Source organism: Ylistrum balloti, unplaced genomic scaffold, assembly GCF_031769215.1.
Source record: "Ylistrum balloti isolate Yb309-2 unplaced genomic scaffold, AGI_CSIRO_Ybal_v1 Utg371680, whole genome shotgun sequence".
Classification (NCBI taxonomy): Eukaryota; Metazoa; Mollusca; class Bivalvia; order Pectinida; family Pectinidae; genus Ylistrum; species Ylistrum balloti.
Window position 1 is genome coordinate 185,021 of NW_026782849.1, and position 26,513 is coordinate 211,533.

The 26,513-nt window shown below is 34.5% G+C and overlaps 2 protein-coding genes across 2 annotated transcripts; one reads left to right on the top strand and one right to left on the bottom strand.

Annotated features, from left to right (window-relative positions):
* Window positions 1-2,430: 2,430 nt before the first annotated feature.
* On the bottom strand, window positions 2,431-7,353 carry LOC132563335 (emopamil-binding protein-like). The gene is made up of 4 exons (XM_060228097.1): window positions 7,174-7,353; window positions 3,596-3,665; window positions 3,016-3,198; window positions 2,431-2,683 (listed from the first exon to the last, which is right to left on the bottom strand). The coding sequence occupies exons 1-4, from the start codon at window positions 7,351-7,353 to the stop codon at window positions 2,439-2,441; spliced, it is 678 nt and encodes a 225-aa protein (XP_060084080.1). The 3' UTR covers window positions 2,431-2,438.
* A 526-nt stretch (window positions 7,354-7,879) lies between these two features.
* LOC132563330 (importin subunit alpha-4-like) lies at window positions 7,880-23,670 on the top strand. Its single transcript, XM_060228091.1, has 14 exons — window positions 7,880-8,003; window positions 8,655-8,699; window positions 10,020-10,183; window positions 10,610-10,705; window positions 11,018-11,103; window positions 11,423-11,509; window positions 12,322-12,536; window positions 12,766-12,897; window positions 13,118-13,246; window positions 13,613-13,717; window positions 14,548-14,619; window positions 15,232-15,394; window positions 15,630-15,721; window positions 16,684-23,670. The coding sequence occupies exons 1-14, from the start codon at window positions 7,938-7,940 to the stop codon at window positions 16,777-16,779; spliced, it is 1,548 nt and encodes a 515-aa protein (XP_060084074.1). The 5' UTR covers window positions 7,880-7,937; the 3' UTR covers window positions 16,780-23,670.
* Window positions 23,671-26,513: the final 2,843 nt, after the last annotated feature.

A 26,513-nucleotide genomic window follows, 5' to 3' on the forward strand; every position in this document is an offset into this window, starting at 1 on the left:
TTTCAATCAATTTTTCCCAATTTAGGCCGTGCCCCTCAGACCTCTTTAGGATGGGGACGAAATAATTTACAATTCTGGTTCATCATTGGCCATTGAAGGTTTGTGCAAAATTTCATTAAAATTGGTTGTGTTTTTGCAAAAAAGTTGGAAACATTAAAAAGGCACACATTGCACGACGACAGACAAAAGGCAATCACAGTACGTCACCATGGGACTTAGTTTCAGGTGACCTGAAAATAAGCTTAAGTTATATGCTAAATATGTAACCATTCAAAGGCGTATTAAGTACTTCATACAAGGTTATTAAATATCGTACTTACATATGATCATCAAGCTTTAAAAAAACACTTCCTTACAATAATAAGTATTCTTTATCAAACATTCTCTAAGCGTTTAATAAAATGTATGTCTATTCATTATGACACAAACTTGCACCTTTGCAGTTCTTGTGCGTGATAGAGCTTCCAATACTGAAACCAAACTTGCTGTGAGGACTCATTGGTCTGGACTCTAGCGATGGTAAAGCTAATATTATCAAAACTTTCTTCCAACAGAAATCAACTGTGGACATCTGCTATATGAAGTTAAGGGAAACTCTCTTTTTTTAAAAAAAAAACAAAAGCCTATACTTATTTTTAAACAACAGCAAAAAGAAAAAAAATATAACTTCTATTAATCACTCCTGTTGGCCTTGACAAAAGCATGCATGGGGTCTTACTATGGGAGGAAAACAGAGTATCCTGGGAAAACCCACCGTGTCACACACGTGACCCCATACTTTCAAGTCTGTTCCAGGAATCGAACCCTGGACACCTAGATGAAAGGTAAGTGTGTTATCACTGCGCCACCCAACCATCCTTCCCTCTTGTGTTAAGGAATATATGTAGACCTAACAAACATTATATTGTTGACACTTCATCATTGATCCTATATTGTAACACAACCAGCACTGATATTACCTCTACTAGCATCACTTCATCACTGATCCTATATTGTAACACAACCAGCACTGATATTACATCTACTAGCATCACTTCATCAGTGATCCTATATTGTAACACAACCAGCACTGATATTACCTCTACTAGCATCACTTCATCACTGATCCTATATTGTAACACAACCAGCACTGATATTACATCTACTAGCATCACTTCATCATTGATCCTATATTGTAACACAACCAGCACTGATATTACATCTACTAGCATCACTTCATCGTTGATCCTATATTGTAACACAACCAGCACTGATATTACATCTACTAGCATCACTTCATCACTAATCCTATATTGTAACACAACCAGCACTGATATTACATCTACTAGCATCACTTCATCACTGATCCTATATTGTAACACAACCAGCACTGATATTACATCTACTAGCATCACTTCATCGTTGATCCTATATTGTAACACAACCAGCACTGATATTACATCTACTAGCATCACTTCATCATTGATCCTATATTGTAACACAACCAGCACTGATATTACATCTACTAGCATCACTTCATCATTGATCCTATATTGTAACACAACCAGCACTGATATTACATCTACTAGCATCACTTCATCATTGATCCTATATTGTAACACAACCAGCACTGATATTACATCTACTAACAAATAAATAAACCATATAATACAACAACTAATGACTGAAAAAAGGCATCTGATTTGTTATATCGCAGGTATGTTGGAACTGTGTTGTTCCAGTGTGCAATCTGATCAGTTAAGCAACTAAAACTCATCATAGGTCCAGTGTTGTTCCACTTAACAACTTGATCAGTTACATTACTAAATGACATCTGTTCACAGTCAGGTGTCTATGTTGGTTCCACTGTACATCCAGACCACTTATGTAACTAAATGTGAATTTTTCATGATAAGAGTTCTACTTCAGTACAAAGCTGTAGCAGAATCATACCTAAACCATATTTCTTAACATCAGAAAGTCCTTAAAACTTAGTATGTGGGAAAGTATTTTAGGTGTAACAAACAGTTGTAGACTTCCAGGTTATATTCTATATATATTTCCTATAAAAATTTAACTTGAGCAATTTGTGAATACGTGCAAATTTTTGTAATCAACAGCCACGAAACACAGGGGATCTGTACTTCATAGTCCACCTTTACTACCACTACTAGCATAAGCTGAAACAATCCAACAAAACTTCACTGTTTTTTTTTTTTTTTTACATGAAATCAAAGAATACGAAATACATTAAAAACTTTTTGATTTGTCAGATAAAATCTTACAAAGTGTTATAACTGTTTCATGATAAACAATATTTGTTAAGTGGTTCTGGATTTCACAAACAGCCTCTAATAAATACATTGTAAAAGGTTTCTTAAAAAGAAATTCTATTTAATTAGATATATACAGTAAACAATGTTACTATCCTGATTTGTATAAAAACCCATTTTGAACCATCAATCTTTTTTCTTCGACCGTGTGTTATATTTATGAGTGATGAGCTTGGTTGTTGTGGTCTCTGTGATGACCGTTTTCTGAACCTCTGCATAGAAGAGTTCTCTATATGACTGGACAAGCATTGCAAGGGGAATAACTACCCACAGCATGTTGAAAAAGACGAGGTAAACCCAAAGGTACAGGAAGTTGTCTGTACGCAGATTGGGACTATCCTGCAGCCATTCTGGACAAAACGTCATCCAGCCTGTAACATGGATTCATGTATTACACAAAAGATCAAAATACACTGGACATAATGTGACACTACAAGCAGGGAATGGATTTAAATTTGTAAATGGAATAATGTTATTACTTCCTCCAACTTACTAACACATATACTTACATGATTTCTCTAAAAACAATTTTGTAAGTTGATTGATCAGAACACATCAAACAATGTGTTTCAATTTCAAACAAAGCAATGATTGTCAAGTGTTGCAAAGCCATTTTGATCATTTGTAAATGTGAGTTGAACTTTAGTTATCCCCAATAACCTTAATTGAATGGTAATGAAAAATACTGCACCCTTTAACTTACCTCCATACAATTCACAAACACACAGTATGATCTGTACAAAATGTTTGTATGGTTGGTCTTTCACAATGGCATAACATAAAAGCAGGGCTAAAGGTCCCGCCAGTCCTACAGTAAGGATCTCAAGTGATACAATAGTGGGATCAGACACACCCCAGCGCCGATCAGCTTTAGCGTACTCCTTCCCTAAACACATGTTAAATCAATAACTTTAACATAATTTACACAAATCTATCAAATATGTTTATAGGGGAAAAGAGCAAAGTTGGCAGAATTGATGCAAAAAAACAGAGCTTATTGTAAGTAGTAAATACATTGTAAATTGTAATTAGACCAGTTACAGAGGTAAAGCGAAAGTTCAGCTCAATTAATTAATCTGGTAGGTTGGCATTTCCCTCAACACTGCTGGTATATACCTTATGTATATTCAGAGCCTTGAGTTAGCTTGCTACAGGAGTTTGAGCCCCAGCAAGGCAGAAAACTTCTAATTCCTATTAAACTACAAAATGACACATCAATGTGTATGGCCATTTAAATGTCATGATAAACATGTATTTGTCAATTTTTTTACAAAAATACTTACAGATTGTTGCCAAGAAATGATCTGTGTTGATGACGGTCCCTCTCAAAGAGAAGACGACAAAGGACCCCTCCTGAAGTCAAAACCAAATACACAAATCATTTTCTTCTGTAATCATGAATTATAACTAGTTATGATACAGGAAACCTGGCACATACACAGTAACATAAAGAAAAAGACACCTACCTATACTCTGTATATAATAACGGCATGTTGTATTCAAATGAATTTATTTTTATAAAAATCTATTATTACATTCTTAATGACCCATCAACACATAAAAGGTCATTAGGGTCATCAACCGTGAAACACACCGCGATCCAAAAGGAAATAACACCAGACAAACTAAAAGGTAAAAGACAAATCCTTAAAATTTTATATGGTTATATTATCACAAAAGATTAAAATGTCAAGTCATAGTCTATAATTAAGACAAACATCTTTCATACCTAAAATTTTATAAATCTGAGCAGTTTCAAAAAGAGTCTTTGGAATTGCATTATAATATTATGATGAAAATTTTCTGGAGTAAACGGAAGGTCAATGCAGTACAATCAAAAATGTTTAATGGTGAACGGCTCATCACATCCTAGGCACTGAGGATTATCTTCACCTTTCAACATACATGAATGTGCAAGATAAGCATGGCCCATCCAAAGACGAGCAAGGACAATTTCGTCTTTGTGATTGTCTCTATAGCATGGAAACCATTCACTGTTGATAGATTTTACAGAATGCAATTTATTATCATATACTGATTCCATTCCTCCTGCCACTGAGCTGTTAAAAACTGTGTAAAAATGGTTTAAAATCAGTAAAATGAAGTTAAAACACAACAGGTGGTAGCGGTAAAGCTTCCTTTGTGGCACGATCTGCTTTTTCATTTCCTGGTATTCCCATGTGCCCATGATATAGTATTAATTTATTATGAATGAAAATATTGTCAATATCTCTACTGCTAAGACTTTGTAGTACAAAAAGAGAGCCTGAATATATAACAGTTCTCATTACTGTGTTTGTTTGAATATGTTAAAGGGCGAGGTAGATAGCTCTATTTGACCCTTTTCCACTGAGAATACTGAGGCATTGTTGGGTAGCCAGCATCCATGGGCTTCATCTTGTGTAACCATGGCCGCGGCAACCTTACTATCTTTTGAACCATCAGTATATAAATGTAGAAATTCTTTATATTGTAAGTGCAATTTCGAGAAGGATGAATGGAAGGTGTGACTGTCAGTGTCCGATTTAACATTTTCATAAAGTAAAAAGTCAACTTCAGGTGAATTGAAGAGCTAGGGAGGAATTTCTATCGTTTCAAATGACTGGTCAATTTGATATATTTGGTCAATATCAATATTTGTGTATTGTGAAAGAGCGGAAATCTGAATACATAATGGTCTTTTGCTTGTTTTGAAACAAAGTTTTATATTTTGGACCAAATACAAGTGAAAAGGCAGGACTTGAAGGATTTGACTTAAGCTGAATTGTGCAAAGCCAATTTATTTTGATGGCTATATAGTGATGGTTCGTTGGCCTCTACATAAAGGCTTGCTGTAGGTGTGGTCTTAAAAAATTAGAGCACAAACCTCAAACCCTGATGATGAACAGTGTCTAATAAATCGATCTAGCAGATCCATACACAATGGAACCGTAGTCTAATTTTCATGTAATAAGAGCACTTTAAAGTCTTAGCAAAACTTTTCTAGCAGCTCCCCAACCAGTGTGGGACATTACCTTTAGAATATTCAGTGTTTTAAGACATTTTGCTTGAAGATATTTTATATTTGGAAGTCCTGTCATATATTACACCTAGGAATTTGGTTTGCTCACCACTGGAATGGTACACCACAAAGGTAGAGAGTTAGATTGTCATGTTGTCTTTGCATTCGACGAAAATGCCTACAAACTGTTTTTGATTGTGAAAATTTAAACCCACATCTGCCTAAATCTATTGAAATATTGTTGTAGTTGTCTCTCAATGGTATTCATATGTTTAGACTGATAGTATATAATGAAGTCATCAACATAAAGAGCGCCCTCCATACTTTTGTAACAAGATAGGGACAAACACATTAACGTCAAAAGAGCAAGGAACTTAACCTGTCTCCCAAGTGTTAATTTATGGCTCTACAACCTGAACATGCTCTGCCAGCTGAGTGACACATACTGTATCTACTACACTACGTACATATCACACTGACTTGCTCCTTTTGAACTCCCCTTTTTTATCTCTTAAATTCAGTTTCGTAAATTCTTTTTGCTGGAAAAAAGTAAGGATATAAAATAGAACAAGACTTCTTGTTATTTCAGATTCAAAATTAGCAAATGTATTTCAGAGAGGTGCTTTAGTCCCCCAGCATTTTACTGTTTACTAAAGCTTATCAAAATGACATTGGGTGCCTCTGTGTATATACCACTTACATATTTGGATTCTGCAATTGGACGATGTTTTATAATCACATTTTAAAAAATTGTACAAAATTGCACAAAAGGATTTGACAACAGGCATTCTGTATATTAATGGGTTCAATGCTGTTGAACAATCAGCCAGGAATTCATTATAAGTAGTTTATTACTTATAAGAGGAGGAAGTGAGCCAATCAATATAAACAATACAAGTATCTTTACATCATTGTCACTTATCATATGATTATCAAAATGAGTAAAGGGTGGGTTCTATTTTTACTGGTAATAGTTTGAGCTATCTTTATTTAGGCATTGCATTTAATCTTCTATATTTCAGCTGAATGGTTAATAGAAACAAAATCATCGTTTAATAACATTAGCTGGAGTAATAACACCATTATCTACAATATTATGAAGAGACAGTTGTCAGAAAAAAAATTAATATTAGTATTAAGTTTATGAGTCATAATGAATATATTAACTGAATTACAGGGAAAAAAAGGGACAAAGCATCGAACATTGAAAGACATCAGCAGACATAGTGTTTAGTTTTAAAAGTAGGTAGCCTTAAAAAAAGAACATGATTCCTGTCAGATCAATAACTTCAAAACCAAAATAGATTTCCACAGATACCTTATTTCTGAACTTTAAATAAAGAACCTTCTGTAACCTATCAAAAGCTTTACCAATGGTATATAGAAAACTAAATTTCTAATGTTTGCATCATATAAACTACAGAAATCGACTTCATCGCCGACTGTAGGGTACCTAGATGCTGAAACTCAGAATGGTTTATATTTTCATTATATGGTGTTTTTGTTATGAAAGTAGAAGCCATACTTTTTAATACATTTTTTTTCAGAACTTTACAGGAAGTGATAGCAATAGGTCTGTAATTACTGGGACCTCCCACAGCTCCTTTTATATTGATGTAACATTAGCAGAATTTCAAGACTGGGAAATTTTACCATACAACTCTTTTCTGCAATAATTCTTGAAGGCGATATAAGGGTAGTTATTTATTTTTCAAGATATGCATCTTGTTGACCAACTTGAACTCGCTTTTAGGCAATGCCTATATCATACTATATAGTGTTTGCATAATATTTCCTTTATTCACATATGACACCAAGGAATTGATAGTGGACGTTAAACCAGTTAAACATGTTTCTTACCAACACAAAATGAGTTAGAGCATTGTAAACAAGCCAAGCAAGAGTCCATTGTTGGCCTCTAGTTTTACCGAGATACAATCCTGTTACAACTCCAATCAGAGCTAGCAATGTAGCAAATGACAGTGACAAAAATGTCACATTAGAAAGGAGCGATTGTAACTGAAAAGAATCGTTGTCCATGGCTTGATGTCGCGTTGTCGTTAAAGTAACAACTTTCGTGTCCCCGCCGCTTTTCAATGATCTAAGTCATGGTGATGTTTGATATTTGAAACGCACTACCGATCGATTAGATTGTTGTTTTCGTATTTTGTAATTTTGAATAAAAAATTATCACAGCTATGCATTAGTCGTATATATCGTAGAAAAAAAAGAAGACAATTTATTTTCATTTAGCCTAAGGAATTTACAACACAGGAGTAAGCCTACTTTCTTGTACGGAACTACGATAACGACAATATTTGTCATGTCATTTTTGATTGGTCAATTAGAAAATTAATGTTTGATGATTTTTACTTTATTACTTATCGTTAAATCAACTTTAGTCTATTTTCACAGTATAATAAAAACTTATCTTATATAACGTGTTTTTGAATCGCACAAAAAAGTGACAATTACAGAATGGCGTAATTGCGGGATTGGAATTTTATCCAATCAGAACGTCCGTACTAAAACCTGCTTGACTCAAAAAGAAGGCCGGCATTTTGGGGAAATAGCAGTTTATCCGGAGTCGAAAATACGAAAAACTATAAGTACCCCTTTGCACAATGACGACAGAAGTTGGTGTTAAAGGAAGAACACACCTATTTAAAAATAAAGGCAAAGATGCAGAGGTATGTTTCATTTGATTTGTGGTTGATATGAAAGCGAAAACATGAGGTAGTGCCATGTGGTCGATTGTTCGAGAGACCCGTCACAGTCGATTCAATGAAATGTGAAAGTAGACGAGCTACTTAAATGGACGGCTTTTTCATGTACTTCTTCTGATAAAATGTGTTATAAAAGACATTTGAGCACACATAGTTTCATTTGGGTCGCTTTTCAATCTTCGAAGTTATACGCCATTTTCAGTAGAATGCACTATTTTTTTCATTGAAGGACATTTGCATCGTGTTTACCGAATATTGGCGTTTTCGTTTCGTTTTGTATGTAAGATTTATAGAATATATAAAAACATTTGATGTTTGTGAAGTGTGTCTAACTTACTTATGTCATCATGGTAACCAAAGAGCAATTAATCAGATGTGGGTACACATTTTTGTGTATGTTCATTATTGATAAGAAATCAATATGATACACACAAAGGAAATTGAGATCTAGTGAGAAAATTGTATTATACTATTTCTTGAATTGCTCATTTATCATCATATCTGCAATCTCCCTAGAATTTCTATCTGTTTATTAGTAGAATTCTTATTTTTAAAAAACTAAGGAAATATAAGATATTAATCACAAAATATTGTATTTAATATGTTTACTTGCAGGAAATGCGAAGACGAAGAACTGAAGTTACTGTTGAACTAAGAAAGGTAAATTTATTATACACAAAGTGAGTCGATACTTATCAAGGAGTCCTTCAAGACTGCATTTGTCTTTCACAACAGAAGTTTTTTTGTTAATGTTTCTAAATTCAGTGATGTTTGTTCATAAACATTCTATTACAAACTGGCATAATGTAATTAACTATATAAAAGCACTATTTACATGATGATGACTGACTGAAATAAACTTGAGGCCCCAGTTTTGAATTGGAGACTTGTCAGGTGAGGTATGCAGAAAAGAAACTGGTTGATCTATTTACTTTGGTTTACAATGTATGTTTCTTCTGTTCATTTTGTTTTAAACATATTTTATTGTTAATGATCAAAAGGATTGGACACAAGATATATCAACTCATTTAGTCCTCTTTAAATGAATACATACAGGAATATCAAAGTATATAAGTCAATCGCAACAGGTTCGGGATAAGTTGATTTTTATTCGTGTGAAATGTCTACCGGTTTCGCCCGAACAGTGGGCTTCTTCAGGACTGTCACCTTACCATTAAAAGTGTATTCAGGTCCTGAAGAAGCCCACTGTTTATTTTTTCCTTTTTTTTTTTTTTTTTTTGTTGGGTCGGGGAAGGATATGGTGGTACTTATTCATATCATATTTTCTTATAAATATGTACAAAGTCCTGATTACAAACATGAGTCTATTGAATATTACAAATTTGTATTTAGATGATGTATAAAGTCAGAAAACAATGCTTTAGGTACTATACCCTGTTAAATATTGTGAATTTAGTTGGAACACAATTTACTTTCAAGGAACATAAGTTTTGAATAAGTTTTTCTTTTTGCTTGCCCACATGAAAAGTTACTGATTATTAAATTCATCCAATCCTGATTGAAAATTTGATATCAGTTGTTTAGATATAGAAAAAAAAAGATTAATAATGGTTACTGTCTAAAATAGAATTTGAATGATTTTTTTTATCTGCTGAATACCATTGACAGATAATAGATAGCTCCAAGCTCTGCCTGTAACTTTCACAAGCCCAATATTAATTTGCTAGCTACTGAGTAGAAGATGATTACACTACTGCTATCATTTGACATACTTCAAGGGTTAGTCTTGAAACAGTTTTTAACATCTCATGATCAGTGTCACAAGTGATAGGTAGCTCACGTCACAATTTTCAAAAGATTTGATTGCAATTGATTTCCATCCTTTTCCTGATCAGAAAGAGGGCGGTAGCCATTTACTCAAATAAGATCAAACTCATGTGTTTAAGCAAGAAAATTACCTACTGGAATCCAGTGACTTGATGATTTTTTTTTATAAATCCTTTTATTTACAATTTGCAGAATAAGCGAGACCATTATGTTCTTAAGAGAAGAAATGTTCCTGCCCAAGACAGTACCGACTCAGAGGATACAGAAAAACCTACACATGATTCCCTACAGGCTATAGTGGCAAATGCTTCCAGTCCAGAACCCACAGTCCAATTAACAGCAGTGCAAGCAGCCAGGTAAATGACTCTTTAAAATCTAAATTAGTGGATTGATTCCTGCATTTTACTGTTATTTGCTAGAGAGAAAAAATCACAATCTAAGTTAAATAATTATGAGGCAAACAAACTTGATATGATGAGCAGGTTTATACCCAACCAATTTCTGGCACCGTATGCACTATTTCGTAGGCACATGTCATGCACTAGTCAAAGTGACATGAATAAATAATTGAAAACAAACCTTTAGGGATATGAGAAAACTTTCTTTATTTTTTTTCCAAAATTGTTTAGTTGGAGTAAAAATGTTACATTTACTGTAGTAGAATTGTTTTATTTGCTGTGAGAACAAGATGTAGAAAATCACTTGGTTTTTCGTGGATTGTGATTATAGTTCACTTTATATTTAAGATGATATTCATTTTTCCTATTTTTTTCCTTTTGCAGAAAACTTTTATCCAGTGACCGGAATCCACCAATTGATGACTTGATTTCTTCAGGAATCCTACCAACACTTGTTGATTGTTTAGTGAAAGATGACAAGTAAGAAATATTTAATTTAAAACTTATCTAACACTTTATTAAAAAATAGTTCATGTAGATAGTAAAGGCAGAAACAGAAATAGAAACATGTTATTGCATAGCTATGATAACAAGTATGTAAGTTTTAAGTATTTAATGTCTAATCTTATTGGTTATAGATCAACATACGGTTTTACATGTATTTCTTTTACCCTTATGGTTACATAAGGTTCTTTTCACAATGTTTTGACATCCTGTCATTAAAATGAAATCAGCTGTGTAAAAATGATTGCTGGTACACTTGTGTTGTATAATTTAATGATTATTTTCCAGCCCTTCTCTACAATTTGAAGCTGCATGGGCACTAACCAATATAGCGTCAGGAAGTTCAGAACAGACTCAAGCTGTTGTTAACGCAGGTAAATTGATTCATCTACATGGTGATAATGACTTAAGTGATTTTTCAAATTTTTCAATCTGCTTCAGCTGTATTTAAGTATATGTCAATAATCATTAAGAATAATTATGGCCTTACTGGAAAAAGAAAACAATTCCCATTTTAGAATTAAGATACTTAATAGTCTTAGTTATTTAAATGAGAAAATGGTATCAAAGTGATTGTTAGATAAATCTACATGAAATGACTTGAAGTGAAATTTTTATGCTGACCTTTTTTGTATAAGACTTTCTAACATATTGTTTTCAGAATCAGTTAATTTATGATTTGTATATTAACAGGTGCTGTGCCCTACTTCTTAAGGCTCCTGGAATCATTACACCAAAATGTCTGTGAGCAGGCTGTGTGGGCTCTTGGCAACATCATAGGTATAGTTCTTCAATACACATATCTGTCAGTTTTTTCAAGTCAAGGAAAAAAAGCTATTTGTTTTAAAGGTTAAATCATTTGTTTGTTTTATTTCTCATGTATACCTATACAATCTGTTAGTGTTTAAAGATGAAACAGTTCACAAACTATTGCAAGAGTTCTAAGGAACTGAATTTTAAACCACTTTTGAAAAAAATATCAAGTTAAACTAGTGATGGAAAAAGTTCACAGTATCCGACATTAAAACTAACTCGGTAGACATAAATAAGCTCTGTAGACACATAATTTTAAGGTAATTTCTTATAAATAATAAGTAGGGTTCCTGTGAGTCATATGTAGGGTTACTATGAGTCATGTAGGATTCCTAGGAGTCCTGTAGGATTCCTATAAGTCATGTGTAATGAAGGAATCAGGAATGACTTGTAAGTTATTTATTTAGAGTTAATTAACAACAAGCAGCCTTGAAAATATTATATCAGTGGTTGTTCAATGATTCAAATATTTTTAATTTTTTGATTTCAAAATCTACCAAAATGATGTTTGTTCAGTGGAAGAAATAAACAACTGATACATTTTTTCTGTCAGTAGTAAAAGTATAGAAATACTAATATTAACAGATTCCAGGATCCTAAAAATTTTAATGCAACAAACAAACCAATGAAGGTTTTGTAATTTACAAATGGAATCAATTATGATTGATTAATCTATTGATTATGTGTATTTATTGATTATAAAACTTGAACCAGTACCCATTACTAACAGATAGTAACCTTACGAACATCATTTTGAAACTTTGAATTGCTTCTTCCAGGTGATGGTCCAAGGTGTCGAGATTATGTGATACAGCTGGGTGCTGTCAAGCCACTTCTGTCCTTTATCAACCCAACTATCCCACTTCCCTTTCTCCGAAATGTGGCTTGGGTCATTGTCAACTTGTGTCGTAATAAGGAGCCACCTCCACCTCTGGATACAATTCAGGAAATCCTACCAGCTCTCACGCAACTCATACACCACACAGATATCAATGTATGTACCGAAGCTTACCAACAAATAATCATGATACGATTTAATTCAGAATTGAGAGAGAAATGAGAATGACAAAGATACTTGAGTTAGAGTGTCCATCTAATTACTGATGTTTGTCTGATGTAATACTGTACTGTCTCGGCTCTTTATGAGCATGTTATCAGTTTCTAGAGAAAAATGAGCTGTAACTTACAGATCTTGAAAATCATGTTTGTTTTTTAACTTGTAGATCCTTGTAGACACAGTGTGGGCCTTGTCATACCTAACAGACGGTGGTAATGAACAGATTCAGATGGTGATTGACTCTCAAGTAGTACCCTTCCTAGTGCCCCTTCTGAGTCATCCTGATGTCAAGGTCCAGGTAAGCTTGTCTTTGTCAGGATTGTTATTCAAACAATTCAAAAGCATCAACTTTAAGGTTTGTATACTGTAACATATACTGATGGTTAGTTTATCATATACAAGTGGTCAATTTGGTGTTTAAGGTTTATAGCATTGGTATATTAAGTGTCATTAGAATATACCAAAGGTATGTTTAGATCAGATGGATGTTAAAACTCAATTAAGATTTGTTGTTGCAGACTGCTGCACTGAGAGCTGTTGGAAACATTGTGACAGGTACAGATGATGAGACGCAGGTCGTTCTAAACTGTGACGCTCTCTCACACTTCCCAGCTCTTCTTACACATCCCAAAGAAAAGATCAATAAGGTAAGATGTATGTCCTACCATTATATGGCTGAAGCCACACAGCATTTTTCCTGTCTCTACATCTGTCATAATTTTACTAGACATTGCATTTAAGGTCTAGTTCTTGATCATTAAAGATTGAGTTGTAGCTAATATACAATAGTCCCTAAGATTATTTACTGATAATGTTTTGTAGTTTGCTCTACCCTAGCACAAGTTGACAACGTCTACATATATGCAATCATTTAGTAATCTGATATTGTGAGTGGTATTGATTGTTAGATAATTTATGAGAGAAATGTCATGAATTATGTGATGTTTTTTTCTCACAAAAAGTAAGACATAAGAAGGAAAATGATTGAGTAATGAAGATTTCTTTATTTGCAGGAGTCAGTTTGGTTTTTATCCAACATAACTGCAGGCAATCAGCAACAGGTCCAGGCAGTGATAGATGCTGGACTCATCCCACTTATCATACACCATTTAGTCAGGGTAGGTAACTTACCCAAGTAATTATACACCATCTAGTAAATGTTGGTAAACCCTCCTGCTGATTATAGCTCATCTTGTCAGGGGAGGTAAATCCTACCACTGATTCTACACTATCTAGTAAGTGTTGGTAACCACTCCCACTAATTATACACAATCTTGTTAGGGGAGGTAAATCTTGCCACTAATTATACATAGAGGGCATTACTCCTCCAACTAAATTCATCTGGTCTGGGCAGGTAACCACTCCACTAATTAAACACCATCTAGTCAGGGTAGGTAAAGAAGGAAACTTAGCTAAAAGAAAAAGACTCTTCTCCGAAAATACTCCACGTAGTGACAAAAGGTTGTAAATCCTCCACCCTATGAATCTTGGATAAATGCTTTCTACAGGAAAATACCTATATAAAATAACTACATTTGGTATCCATGATGATTTCTTTATTATCATAACATGCTTTTAGAGACTATTAATACTACATCATACAGTAAACAACAGCATTGTTCCATATATATTACCTTTCAATGAGTGAAGTATATAAAATGGTGGCCATTAAAAATTTATTGGTTATTGATGTCTGCTTTGTGCAGGGTCCATGTCTGTGATTGCTCATCACTCGCTCATTTAAAAGTATTTCTAGTTCAGCATTCACCGAATCATTTATTTGTGAATATGTCTGAAGAGGCACATTTGCGAAAACTGAAGTAGTTTACAGTAAGTTCTGGTCTTATGAATTACCAGTGAAAGCAAAGATGGAAATTCTTGACCATAAACAGTCTTTTATTTCTTTCATAATGACTTTCATGCTGACTTTCATTTTTTTGTCTTATAGGGAGACTTTCAAACTAAAAAAGAAGCTGCATGGGCGATAAGTAACCTTACCATCAGTGGCCGCAAAGAGCAGGTAATATTTATCATGTAATGAATATAGATATTTGGAGAGAGAGAGGTCTTCAATTCTTTATTCAAATCTTCAAAGTAGTAGAAGATTCAGGATAGATTGGGACTTCTGTTCACTTCAATATTGGTGCCAGCATCAACATCAGTATTTGATAAATGTAAAGAATTCAAAGGATATTATCATATTTCATTAATTTCTTTTTTCTAGTTGTAGTATTTTGGTTTTTAGAGGTCCTTTTGATACAGTTTTAACATAGCAACAATTTACCCTGGTAATCAATAAGATACCTTTGGATATTCATATCAACGTGCATCCATGGTCTGTCATTTTTCTGTAAATTATTCTTGTTATCCCCATTTCTTTTAGGTACCCTAATTGTGAACTTCGTAAAATTTGGGATTATTTAGAAAAACATCATGGCTGACAGGCTATCCTGTTGGATTTGCCAGTTAAAGATTATTTTGTCTATTTAGTAAGAGGAATTAAAGAATAAAAAAGAAGGGAAAGTTCCAGCTTTATATATGAAAAATCTGTTTCAACTGTCTGTACCAACTCAAATGTTTAGGACACATATGTATTCTTCATATGATGATAAAAATTTATTTGTTTCTACAGGTGTCTTATGTGGTAGAGCAGGGAGTTATTCCCCCTTTCTGTGACCTCCTCAGTGTGAAAGACACACAGGTTGTACAGGTGGTGCTGGATGGAATCAACAACATCCTTAAAATGGCTGCCGATGAGGTTGACTCTATTTGTCAGGTCATCGAGGAGTGTGGAGGTCAGAACTAATGTTTAACTCTGTAATTGATGATTTCTTGAAATAAAAGGAAATCACGGTAGACAGACAAATGTACATATATGTTTGATTAAGTCATGTCAGTTAAAAAGCCATTAAATACAGCTCTGTACAAGTATTTCTTATGTTGCCAGTGTAACTGCAGTTATGCTCTTTTAGTTAATCAGTGTAGATATTTACTTGAACTGAACAAATTTTGTTTTCTTCTTTTATTCAGGTTTAGACAAGATAGAAAGCCTACAGAACCATGAAAATTCTGATATCTACAGACTAGCCTACGAAATTATTGATAACTACTTCTCTGATGACGTAAGTTGTTAACTAAACTTGATATCAGATCATCTATTCAGTAAAACTTGTTACATTGTGTCAAGATTATGAGGGAAGTTATACTGTCATGTAACAAATCAAATTGTTAATCCTTGATTGTGCTGATAGGGTACGTATACCTGATCTTAATGTGATGGTGTTGTTTTGACTTTTGTTAGCATGATGATTCTGTCAGTTGTGGTTAAAATCTTTGAATACTGAGGAGAGAGCATCAGGTTTGACAGAAACTTTAACATATTTTTAGCTGAAAAGGTTTTTGAAAAAACATGTCAAACTGTGTCAAAAATACAAAAATATTGAAATTTGGCATTGATGTTGTTTTGTTGATAGTAATATTATTTAGTTTAATACAGTAGTCTACAGTCTACTTGTGACTTGTTAAAGGAGATGTGATGAAACAGAGATTGTGTAGTTTGTCCCTGGTCTTTGTGTGAGTGTACTAATGGTAACTACATCTGACTGATACCCGTCGTCATATGAGGGACTCTTGGTTATCACTTGTTCTGATGTAACTACATCCGAGTGTTCCAACTGTTACCGATGATTGGAAAAAAAATCTGAAATTTGTGAGATTGCAGTGTGTAAAGGATAATTTTTATTGATGTGGATGTATTTGGTTCTGTGAGTGAATGTTTGTGTGTGATTAGTAAAATGATATACCCTTGCCCCAACATATCCCTGTAGGTGTGACATGGTGTCATGGAGTCATGAATATTCATGACTGATAAAGGAGTGCAGCTGAGACCATGGTCAATGATTAAACTTCTAGATAGCTCCACCCACGTCACTGTTTCTCAATCTCTCTGGCGTAACGTGTAAATACACTTGTTGTGTCAGGTCTCTGATCTCCTGTCAACATTTTAATATAATACTGTAAGAAAACTCTCTGTTATGATCAAAAAGGAACATGCCATACTGTTAAATTATACTTTTTTTTTCAGACGGAAGAAGATCCTTCTGTACTTCCCGAATCCACAACCCAAGGTTTCCAGTTTGACCCAAATTCAACAGTTCCTTCTGATGGATTCAAGTTTTGACAACAGGATGGAGACCACGATGTTGACTTTCTCTCGTGGTACAGTCTAGGCGCTTGTTAGTAAAACCCTGTGATTGGAGATTGACAGGCTAGGCAAGATTAGATAGCCATATGTCTACTCTGAGGAAAAAAACCTTCCCTTCATCTCATAGCTCCGCCCCTTGGGTAATGACAGGAGACGGCACAGGATAACATCTACTGAAACACGGACTGACTTTAACCACAAGGATATCCGGTATGACTCTTCCAGGATATACTCTACGGACATTTCCTGAAAGTAAAATAAGGGCAGTTCCAGGAAAGTTTCTGGTCTGTTCTAACAGTTCACAAACTTTCAAGAAAATTGACTACGACTCTTCCAGGATACCCTCTATGGACAGTTCCAGGAAAGATTTTGGTTTAACGGTTCACAAACTTCCAAGAATGTCTTCTTTGGGATGGACAATGAACACATTTACAGACAATATCAAGATTTCTCTGGGGAAAAATTCTGTAGAATGCCTCTTGGAAAATTCCTTGAAAAAGTGAACAAATACATATGGTTTCACTGGACATGGTGTTAAGTCCATGGAAGTCCAGCCTCCATATGTTAATAACTAGATGTGTGAATACCGACAAACTGTGAATCAGGGGGTTAGATTGACTGGAGAAATTGAACTCTGACCTGACCTTCCCTGAATAACGTCATGATTGAATGACTTTGACACAAAACTGTACATACAGTTATTGACCCCAAATTGACCTGTCGACACCAGTGAACTTTGACCTTTGGACGAAGCAAAGTGGTGTATAAATAACAATATATATCTCAATCAACATTTAACCCTGTTGAACAGTGATATTAACAGCCATATTGGCTTTACTGGATTTGTGCATTTCGTATGATTTTTTTTTTTTAATTAGATTTTTCTTTCTTACTCTCTTCATAAGAAATACAGCATTGTTGGTACTTCAAGAGCTGTTGGTTGGGAAATATGAACACACGTCCGTTTTATCGTTATTTTTAAGTAATATTCATAGCTACATATTTCTTTTACTGAATTAGCTGGCATGGTTATGTATTATATTTGCATTTAGCAGTTAACTTTGATGTACAAAAACTTCATGTGTAGTAAAATCTACCTTAAACTTTTTGTTTTTTGCTGTGATCAAATATGATTGATTTTGAAATGCAGTGTACATCATAGTTTTGACTATTTAATAGATTTTTGCCAGACTAATAGTATAATATATAAAGTATCATAACTACTTGTAATCATTACTGATAAGCATGTATGTAAATGGGAGAAACTGTTTGCATCAAAAACAAAAAAACCTCAGGGCTTAGCGCTAAAATATAATCTGGACAGAGTTCTGCATGTATTGCTGATGTTTATCCAAAAGTACTAAAACCTTTCCTGTTTTAAAGCCAGGAGTTTTAAAAGTCTATTCCAGTATTTCATAGCTAAGTAAAGAATAAGACCCTATATGTCTTCATTGTTACAAACTGATGCCAGTATATCATACTAAACAAGAAATCCATCAAACAATTCTCAAAAATTTCTGTCCAAAAATTGAATGAAATGGTCGGTTGTGATGGTCTGTGCAAGACATTAAACACGTTTAGTTTTGGTGTGGTACCTCTATAGAGAGATGAGAACTCTCCCTGTTTGTAATGTATTTTAAAGTACTGTACATTCCAAAACTTAATTCTGGTATTTACATTGTTTAGGTTACATTGCTGTCAATGAGTTTAGTAAAAAAAAATTATTATGATCATTTAATTATAGAGGTACCATGTAATTCATTTGTAATTGAACAAAAAAAGTTGTGTAGTGAAGAATTTTCACAGCTTATCAAAGCATTCAGCTTCCACTCTTTAGTAGTGAACCATTCTTACTGCATCAGGATTTCTGTATTCTGTAGTGAGTGTCATTGATGATGATTTTTATAGAATTCGACCCCAGTTGAAGAAAAGAAAATCGAGTAAGAGTGCTGTGTAGTTGTCAGTATGGGATGTAGATTTACAGTTACTGTAAAATCATATATTTATGTGGGACTCAAATGTTACGAAAATGTGTGTTTTCATTGGGACTGGATTTTATTTTTTTTTTTAATCTTGCTCATGAAATCCACTAGTAATATTATCCACATTAACTTTTTTTCTGTTGATCATTATGTGGACATGAGAATTTATGAATTTCGAGTAGCTACGGAATGAACAGGAGATAAAACCTCAACAAATGATGATTTTACAGTATACTTCATGAGAGGGAGAGAGAACGTCTTGTTTTATAAGTGGATTGCATGCAGATTGAAATATTGAGAAATAAAAAGATTGCTAGATATTGGGGGGAAAACTCCAACAAAACAGTTTTGTTGATTAGTGATGGAGTATAACTTGTAAGAATATTATAATACCTTTTGCTGGAAGAAAGAATAAATTTCTTGGGGAATATCCTGACAGTTTTTCTAAAGAAAGCATATATTTTTCGGAATGTGAAAGAGGTATAAGAATGAGGATGTATTCAGAGACAGAAAGTTTATATGTTTCATGCTATTGAATGATGATTCTGTTACTTGAGAAAACAACAGTGTGTAAACCTGTATGAAAATTGATAGCAGATCTCTCAACTGGGAAGAAGTGTTGCTTTTAATGCTGATTACAAATACCTGATTAATATATTTCCAGGGAAACGTATTTAACTCGGCATAATACATAGAGAAGTGGATGTATTCTAGTTCAAAGAGATGTGTGTATAATTGTTTCACATCAACATCACAAAGATGTGCTAGTTATAAATAAAGAAGTTGATATAAAACCACTATGATGTCTAACTACCAGTGGTTTGAATGCTTGTTTTAAACTACTACAGTAGTAGTTATTGACATTTTTTACTACGGTAACATATTGTTTATTGTGTATTTGTGATATATTTCAAACAACAGTGCCAAGATCAGAAACAATTTTTTTTAATACTTATTGGTGAAATTCTTCAGTTTCACTTAATAAGTGACATGATATTCAATTTTTGTGAATGAACATGTTTCCCAGGAAAAGTAAGTAAAGTTTACATTCCTTTGTAATTATTGATTGTCTCCCTTGTCGGAGGAGGACAGTTATTTCCCAGGTGAAGATACCTTGATCTTTTTACCTGAGAGATGGAACCATTTCTGTATGGTCATCATCTCTATTTTATAAATGGTTAGATAAGTTGTCCAATATTGTGTTTGTGTTACCCTTCTATACAAATTTATGCTGTGACTAAGAATTCACAGTCTGTGAAGTATTACTGTATAGATGAGACACTCTTCACTGTCCTCAAAGGACAGGTGTTTCTCATCTGACAATTTTTTAGTTTTGTGCAAATTGATTGCATTCATAAATGTACCATGCACAGGTGATTAAACCTGATATGGGTACATGTGTTCACTATAGGCAGATTATCTGCTGACAAATAGTGGCTCTGTGTAAGACAGTTCATCATATGATAATTGAAGATACACATGTATACGGCCAGGTGGCCTGATGTACAGGTGCCCTCAAATTGATCTGTTTTGGTCACATGACCTCTAAGAGGTCCTTGATACTATTGATTATGCAACTGATCTGTCACAGGATTCAGTATCGTGGAGGATTAGCCTCGCATAGATGTGTCAGTATTTACAATATTTTGTCCTGATCACCACTTCATTGTGGTTCTCCAATGCAAATGTTCTTTGAACATGTGTCACTTTGCACAGGTGTTTAAAGAGGGGAATATGATGGTAGTTGTCTGTGATCAGAGACGCAGCCATGAATGTGTGCAATATGTGTAGCTTTGTATGTGTGCGTATGATTTTATACCTGGTGTGAGATGAGGTAGCTTGTTCGTGTGATTAATGTGTCTAAATGAGAGGACCAAGTGTGTGTATGGGAATGTTAGGACCATGCTATTGGTATTTCAGAAATGTGTCATTACAATAATGCTATAACTTGATCCATGTGTGCTATAGCACTGGATGTATGGACTTTCAAATGTTGATATTCAATGCTGATATATAAATAACTTCCAATTAAAGCAACTAGTTCAGTGCTCAAATGACAATTAATGTAAGGATGCTATGTGAGGTACAGAATCTTTCCTATGTGTAGCTGAAAGTTCAGTTTTTGTGATATTTGAAAATCTTATTTGTTGCACAGATTATCAATTTGCTCTATTTTTAAACTTCCACGGATTTTGCAAAATAGAGGGAATATATATTTGAATGTAAATGATTTCTGCTTTTTAAGTAAAACAGTGACGTCTCTGGTGATTATTCTCTCTATATTAGGATATATTCAACGTGTCAGCTTATATCCTCTAGTCTTTTTATTACAAGTTTAGATTTTACTGTATACCCTATCAATCTTGTCGCTCAAGTTTTATTCTTAGAGTTTAAGAGTAGCTTGTTTTGAGCCCTTTTTATTGATGTCTGTACAACACTATAGTAAGCACATGATTTCAGTCATGTCTGTGTTTGACAGGGATGTATTTTACTGTATTAAAGGCCTGACATTATGACCTAAGAAGTGCTTGACAAGACCTTTAACGGACCTATGACATTGATTTATACATAGACCAAATTCATACCAGATAATATGGGTAACCCCTGTCTGTTGAAAACTGATGAGAATCTGCTGGATTGTACGCCTACAGAAACCACTGGGTTAGTCCTTTATATGTAATACTGTCAAGATTTAGTCTGTTAGTCTCTCCTAAAAATCACTCAAACAATAATTTCAACAGCAAATTTTCAACAGTCACACAGAGCAAACTCCAGAATTGAACATATCTACACTCCAGAATAATGGTTTGTGTTCAACTGTTCAGATTCACAGTTCATTTTTGATTCAAGAGTTTGTTTTGAAGCTTTAAATAAAAGAAAGTATGAATATGGCCGAGATTATAATAGCTTGAGGAGAAATGTCATGGATATATATATCATTATTTTGTTTCTTCCTTTCTACTTTGAAGACTGACATTCACTTTTTTGGTTGAAACCGTTTGAGAAGTCTCCAGTATGTTATTATATGGTGATATCCAATATATTCCAGATGGTATTTTGTCTTTTCCTTAATACACCAATGATTCTGAGAAATCATTACCAAAAGAAGGTTTTGAATTTTACCAGGGTAGTATTGTCTTTTTCATGATGATGATTACATTTTGTTATAAAGTGGAATTTTTACTATGCTGTTCCTATGTACTTGTTATAAGTTATCAACACAAGCATGGAGTTCTGTTATTTATCATACTATTATCAGTTTGTTCATTATCCCGTCAATGTCATATAGAAGATATACGTTTATATAGAGAACAAAATAAGTCGTTGTGAAAAAAAAATCACAACAAGCACAACTCCAACACAAAGCTGATAGTCTTGACAGTCAATTTTTGTGATTAGCCTTATGTTGGAGTTGTTGAATTTGACATATATGTATATATATTTGGCAAAATTTCTGATCAGATTGTTTTCTACTAACATGTCAACTTCTCTGTTCACATATCTATGTGGACTGTGTCAGTTAAAGCTGGATTGTTAATTAAACAGTAGGGTTAGCTAGCAATAGAACTGCACTGCGGAGTGTTTTGCTAAAAGCTCATGAGTCAAATATTTACCAGAAACATTCACCAGTTCCATATAATTGGACCCCAAAAGACTGCTTTATTTTTGTATGATAGAAACGCTAATATATATGCCTTGAGACATTCTGTGGTATAATACATCCTGATGTGGATGTTGTGAAATCTTCTGTATATACATGTACCACTGCCTCAGGTTCTCTGTGTACTGTGGAACTGAGGTAATTAGGATAAGGGTGAGCAGCACACGCTCACTAAACGTTTATTTTGCCCTTGCTACCACTAATAATTTCTAATATCCAACTGATTTTTTTCCTGCTATTTAAGTTAACCTGTTTTTTTCTGTATTGTCATTTACATGGTGGTTTTAAATGGGCTTAAAGTGGGTAAATTATAAATCCTACGTTAGTTACACTATATCAACATGACAAGGGAGGGACTGGCAGTGATCGCCAATGTTGATGTAGTTACTCTGTGTATCATTGTTAGTCATCACTTATTTATTTAATACTTTAACAATCCCCAGGTATCACAATGTCATGGATACACGGTGGTCATTGTTAATCTCTCCCCTGGAATACAACGTACGGAGAGTCCAGTCCAATATAGTCTCGCCATATTGTTATGAGGATGTTGGATTTGGTTTGGTCTGGTTGCCTCCCTTGGTATCCTGACATAACTAGACGCTTTTCTTGTACCATAGCTTTTATTTCTGTATGGATAATTTGTATATATTGTACCATAAATTGTAGTAATATAAATATATGATTTGGGCCATTTTAACAAGTATTTTCCAAAACCGAAGAAATCAATCAAGCCAATCGAACTAGGGTATTCTATGATGAAAATCGGCTCAGATTAAGTGGCAGTATTGTGTTATATGCTAATTTAGACATATGTTTTTACGATAATTACAACATTAATGATTGTCCTTAAATTGCTATCACTGCCGGAAGACGTAGTTTAATCTACATAATGTATGATGTTAAAGTGGTCCAGGACAATTATAACTACACAGTGTGTCTTTGTAATTAAGAAATGTCAGCAGTACCATTCTAGTAGAAACAAAAGTAAAACGTGAACGTTATAATTCATTATCATTGATATTTTATGCAATCTCAATATTTTTTATTTCTAAACTTGTCTAAATTGAGTCTGTTCGATAAGTTGAATAGATTCTGTTCTGAGTTTGCTTAACTTTGATGGAATGCTACTATGATGAAATACGTGATACTGGTGACATCGATATGATCAATAAACTCGAGTGATTGAGACCTTTCCGGGGCTCCTGTCACTGTTCAACTCAACTCTTCACTCTTTCTTGTTTGTGATACGCATCCTAAATGAAATTCTTCAGTTTGATTCGCTTCTATCAAACGCCAGACAGCACGGACCTAGTATTTAGTTATTTTTTCATCTTTTATTAGAGTGTCCATAGGTATTGAAATTGAAAACCCCCACTTAATATCACACGAGTCCTGCATTGGTGTCAGGGGAAATAATTGCATCAGGTTTCTTGCTACTTATCCACATCTGTAACAAATTGGTTATCATCAATGGCCGTATTTTATCGACTACGAAAATTAGCATTTCGATATTATCTTGTATGACTTGGGACAAATTCGATATTAGACTGCAGTCTTCAGTTCTAAATGAATTGAATACAACTCGACGGGCAAGGGAAGTGGGACCATGGTCGCTAGAAGGAAAGCGCACACGGCCTGATCCTGACTTGGCTAATAATGATAGGTAATCCAGGGTATGATAATAGCATTGAAAGCATCAGGCGGTACGACATAGAGTCCTTATCTAGGAAACGACGGATCTGGACGAGGAACTTGAGTCATCTGTTAGGGTTTTTTTTTTTTTTTTTTTATGTTCTGGTGAACCAAGTTTAGGTTATCAGATCATTTGGTCATATGCATGTTTGTATAAAAATCTTAACTCCCAAGTGGTCCGTTTTGATTTCCAGTTCCCCTCTTGTCTAACGAATGACCTGACCTGTGTATTTAAGCTTGTTGCTTTAGAAATGGCCGAGCATCAGGTCGAAAATTCATTTGTGATTTGAACTATTTTTACTATCATTCTTAGCAATATCGTATCAGTTTCCGTCTGATTGCGATAGTATATATCCTTTAAAAAAGTTTATCAAGATTTGTCAGGTTTCAGTGAAATATGGTTAGTTTTGGGCGCAATGCTTCAGTATGGTACCTGCTTATTGACGTTTAAATGCCGACCAAAAGCTGTTGCTTCTGTGATTTTGTGTGATGTACAAGACATGCGGTGGTTATGTCTTCAAGAATAGTGTAATTTGTGTGGCCACCATTGGCTAGGACCACAGCGTTACAGCACCAGCGCATAGAGCCGAGATGGCGTTCCACTCCTTGTTCAATGTCTGCGCTAGTTCCCGTAAGTTGCAGGGCGAATTTGGCAGACGCCGTGCTCGTCTTCCACGGTCATTCCTGGTGTGCTCTATTGGGTTCAAATCGAGGGATTTGGCAGACCAATCCAAAGCTTGAACATTGTTCTGCTGTAAGAACGTTCCTGTCACGATACTGGTTTGGAATGTCTCATTATCATTAAAATGGACCCAGCTCCTTGACGCTGTGAAAACAGACAATTGACAAGGAAAAAAACCCAAATCTGATTTGATCATCACACAACCCCAACCGAATCTATCAAAGGTAATCTCGACTCATCGGTGTACAAAACTTTGTCCGTCTGTATTAGGCCTCCCCGCACACATTTAGCCTACTACGGATAGTCTGACTGTTTACCCGTCAACAAAGCAAAGTCCTTCCTGTTACGCTTGAAGGAAGAAACCAATCTCGAAGATGCTGCAGCCTTATTGGAAGGTCTTCACGAGCAGTGGTAACGTGAGATGTTGAAACGGTTGCAGTTTCATGTTGCTATAAATGACATACCGTCTTTTGACTAATTTGGCTACAACCAAACCACCTTGCTATCTTGCGTTGCGTTGTGCCGACTTCGTGCATGTCATTAATAGCCCTTTCCATCTCTTCTGTCGACGGACGCAGAATTGTGTTACTCTCTAAAATTTTAAACCAAATGACGATTTTTCAGTTGATGAACGTTTTGAAAAAGCATGAGGCGTTTTACGAAATTCATCTGAACATATTTCCAATTAAGGGAAGGAATTTGTTTTGTTCTATAAAACAATCCTTGAATTTCATGCCTTACTGACTTCCAACAAAAATGTTGACAACTAATTTTTATTTTGTATAAACTAAACAGGTTTTTGATCAATGTTTAACATTTGCTTCTGGAAAATGCCTCACTCCACTTATGTCCAAAGCCGCTTTCCAATCGAAAATAAATCACCTTCTTCTCTTCCGTCGTTATAAAAAGACGTTGATAGCGGTACATGTATATAGTTGTAACTTCACAGGAAAAGTAAAAGTCCCTTTTTATGCCAAGATAGCATACACCAAGAATGAGAATGGATGTCAGGTATCATTGAGTTTGTTAAGATCTTCATAGGGGCTATTGTAATACTACGGGAACTGTAACCCTTTCCTGTCTGACTTTGTTTTCATACGATTTTGAAATAAGAGCTTGTCAAAAAAGACATTCAAAGCTTGAGGCTACAAAGACCTTGCCAAGTCCTTTAATTTCGCTTTCAGATACATTTTGTATATTGCTGATGTCCTATTTATTGAAAAGAAATGTATTGACAATGTCCATCGTAAGTAACAGAATTGGAAATAAAAAACACGACAAGCTTCTACATCCACCGTTTATCATTTCTAAATTGGCGAAAAGGGGACAAAAAATTAAAAAAATCTTCTTCTCCACACCCAGATATGGTAGAATCAAATACTCTTCGTGGATGAGATCCAACGGTAGAATAATCAACAAATAATGGTACTTTAATGATGTTCACATATTGACCCTGGCCTCCCCCGGGGCCTGGGGAAGGGACTAAAAGAGGTCAAATTGACTGAAATTTCAATAGTCACCTAAAGACACTGGTCCGGTAGAAGCATTGTGCATTCTGTGACCCCGATGACTCGGGGTCAAAGTTCACCGTAATTCATCAAAGAATATGACATTTTGGACACGATAGCTAAATTTCCATTTGACAATTAAGAACATGGGTTAATACTTTAACGCCAAATGCATTTTACAA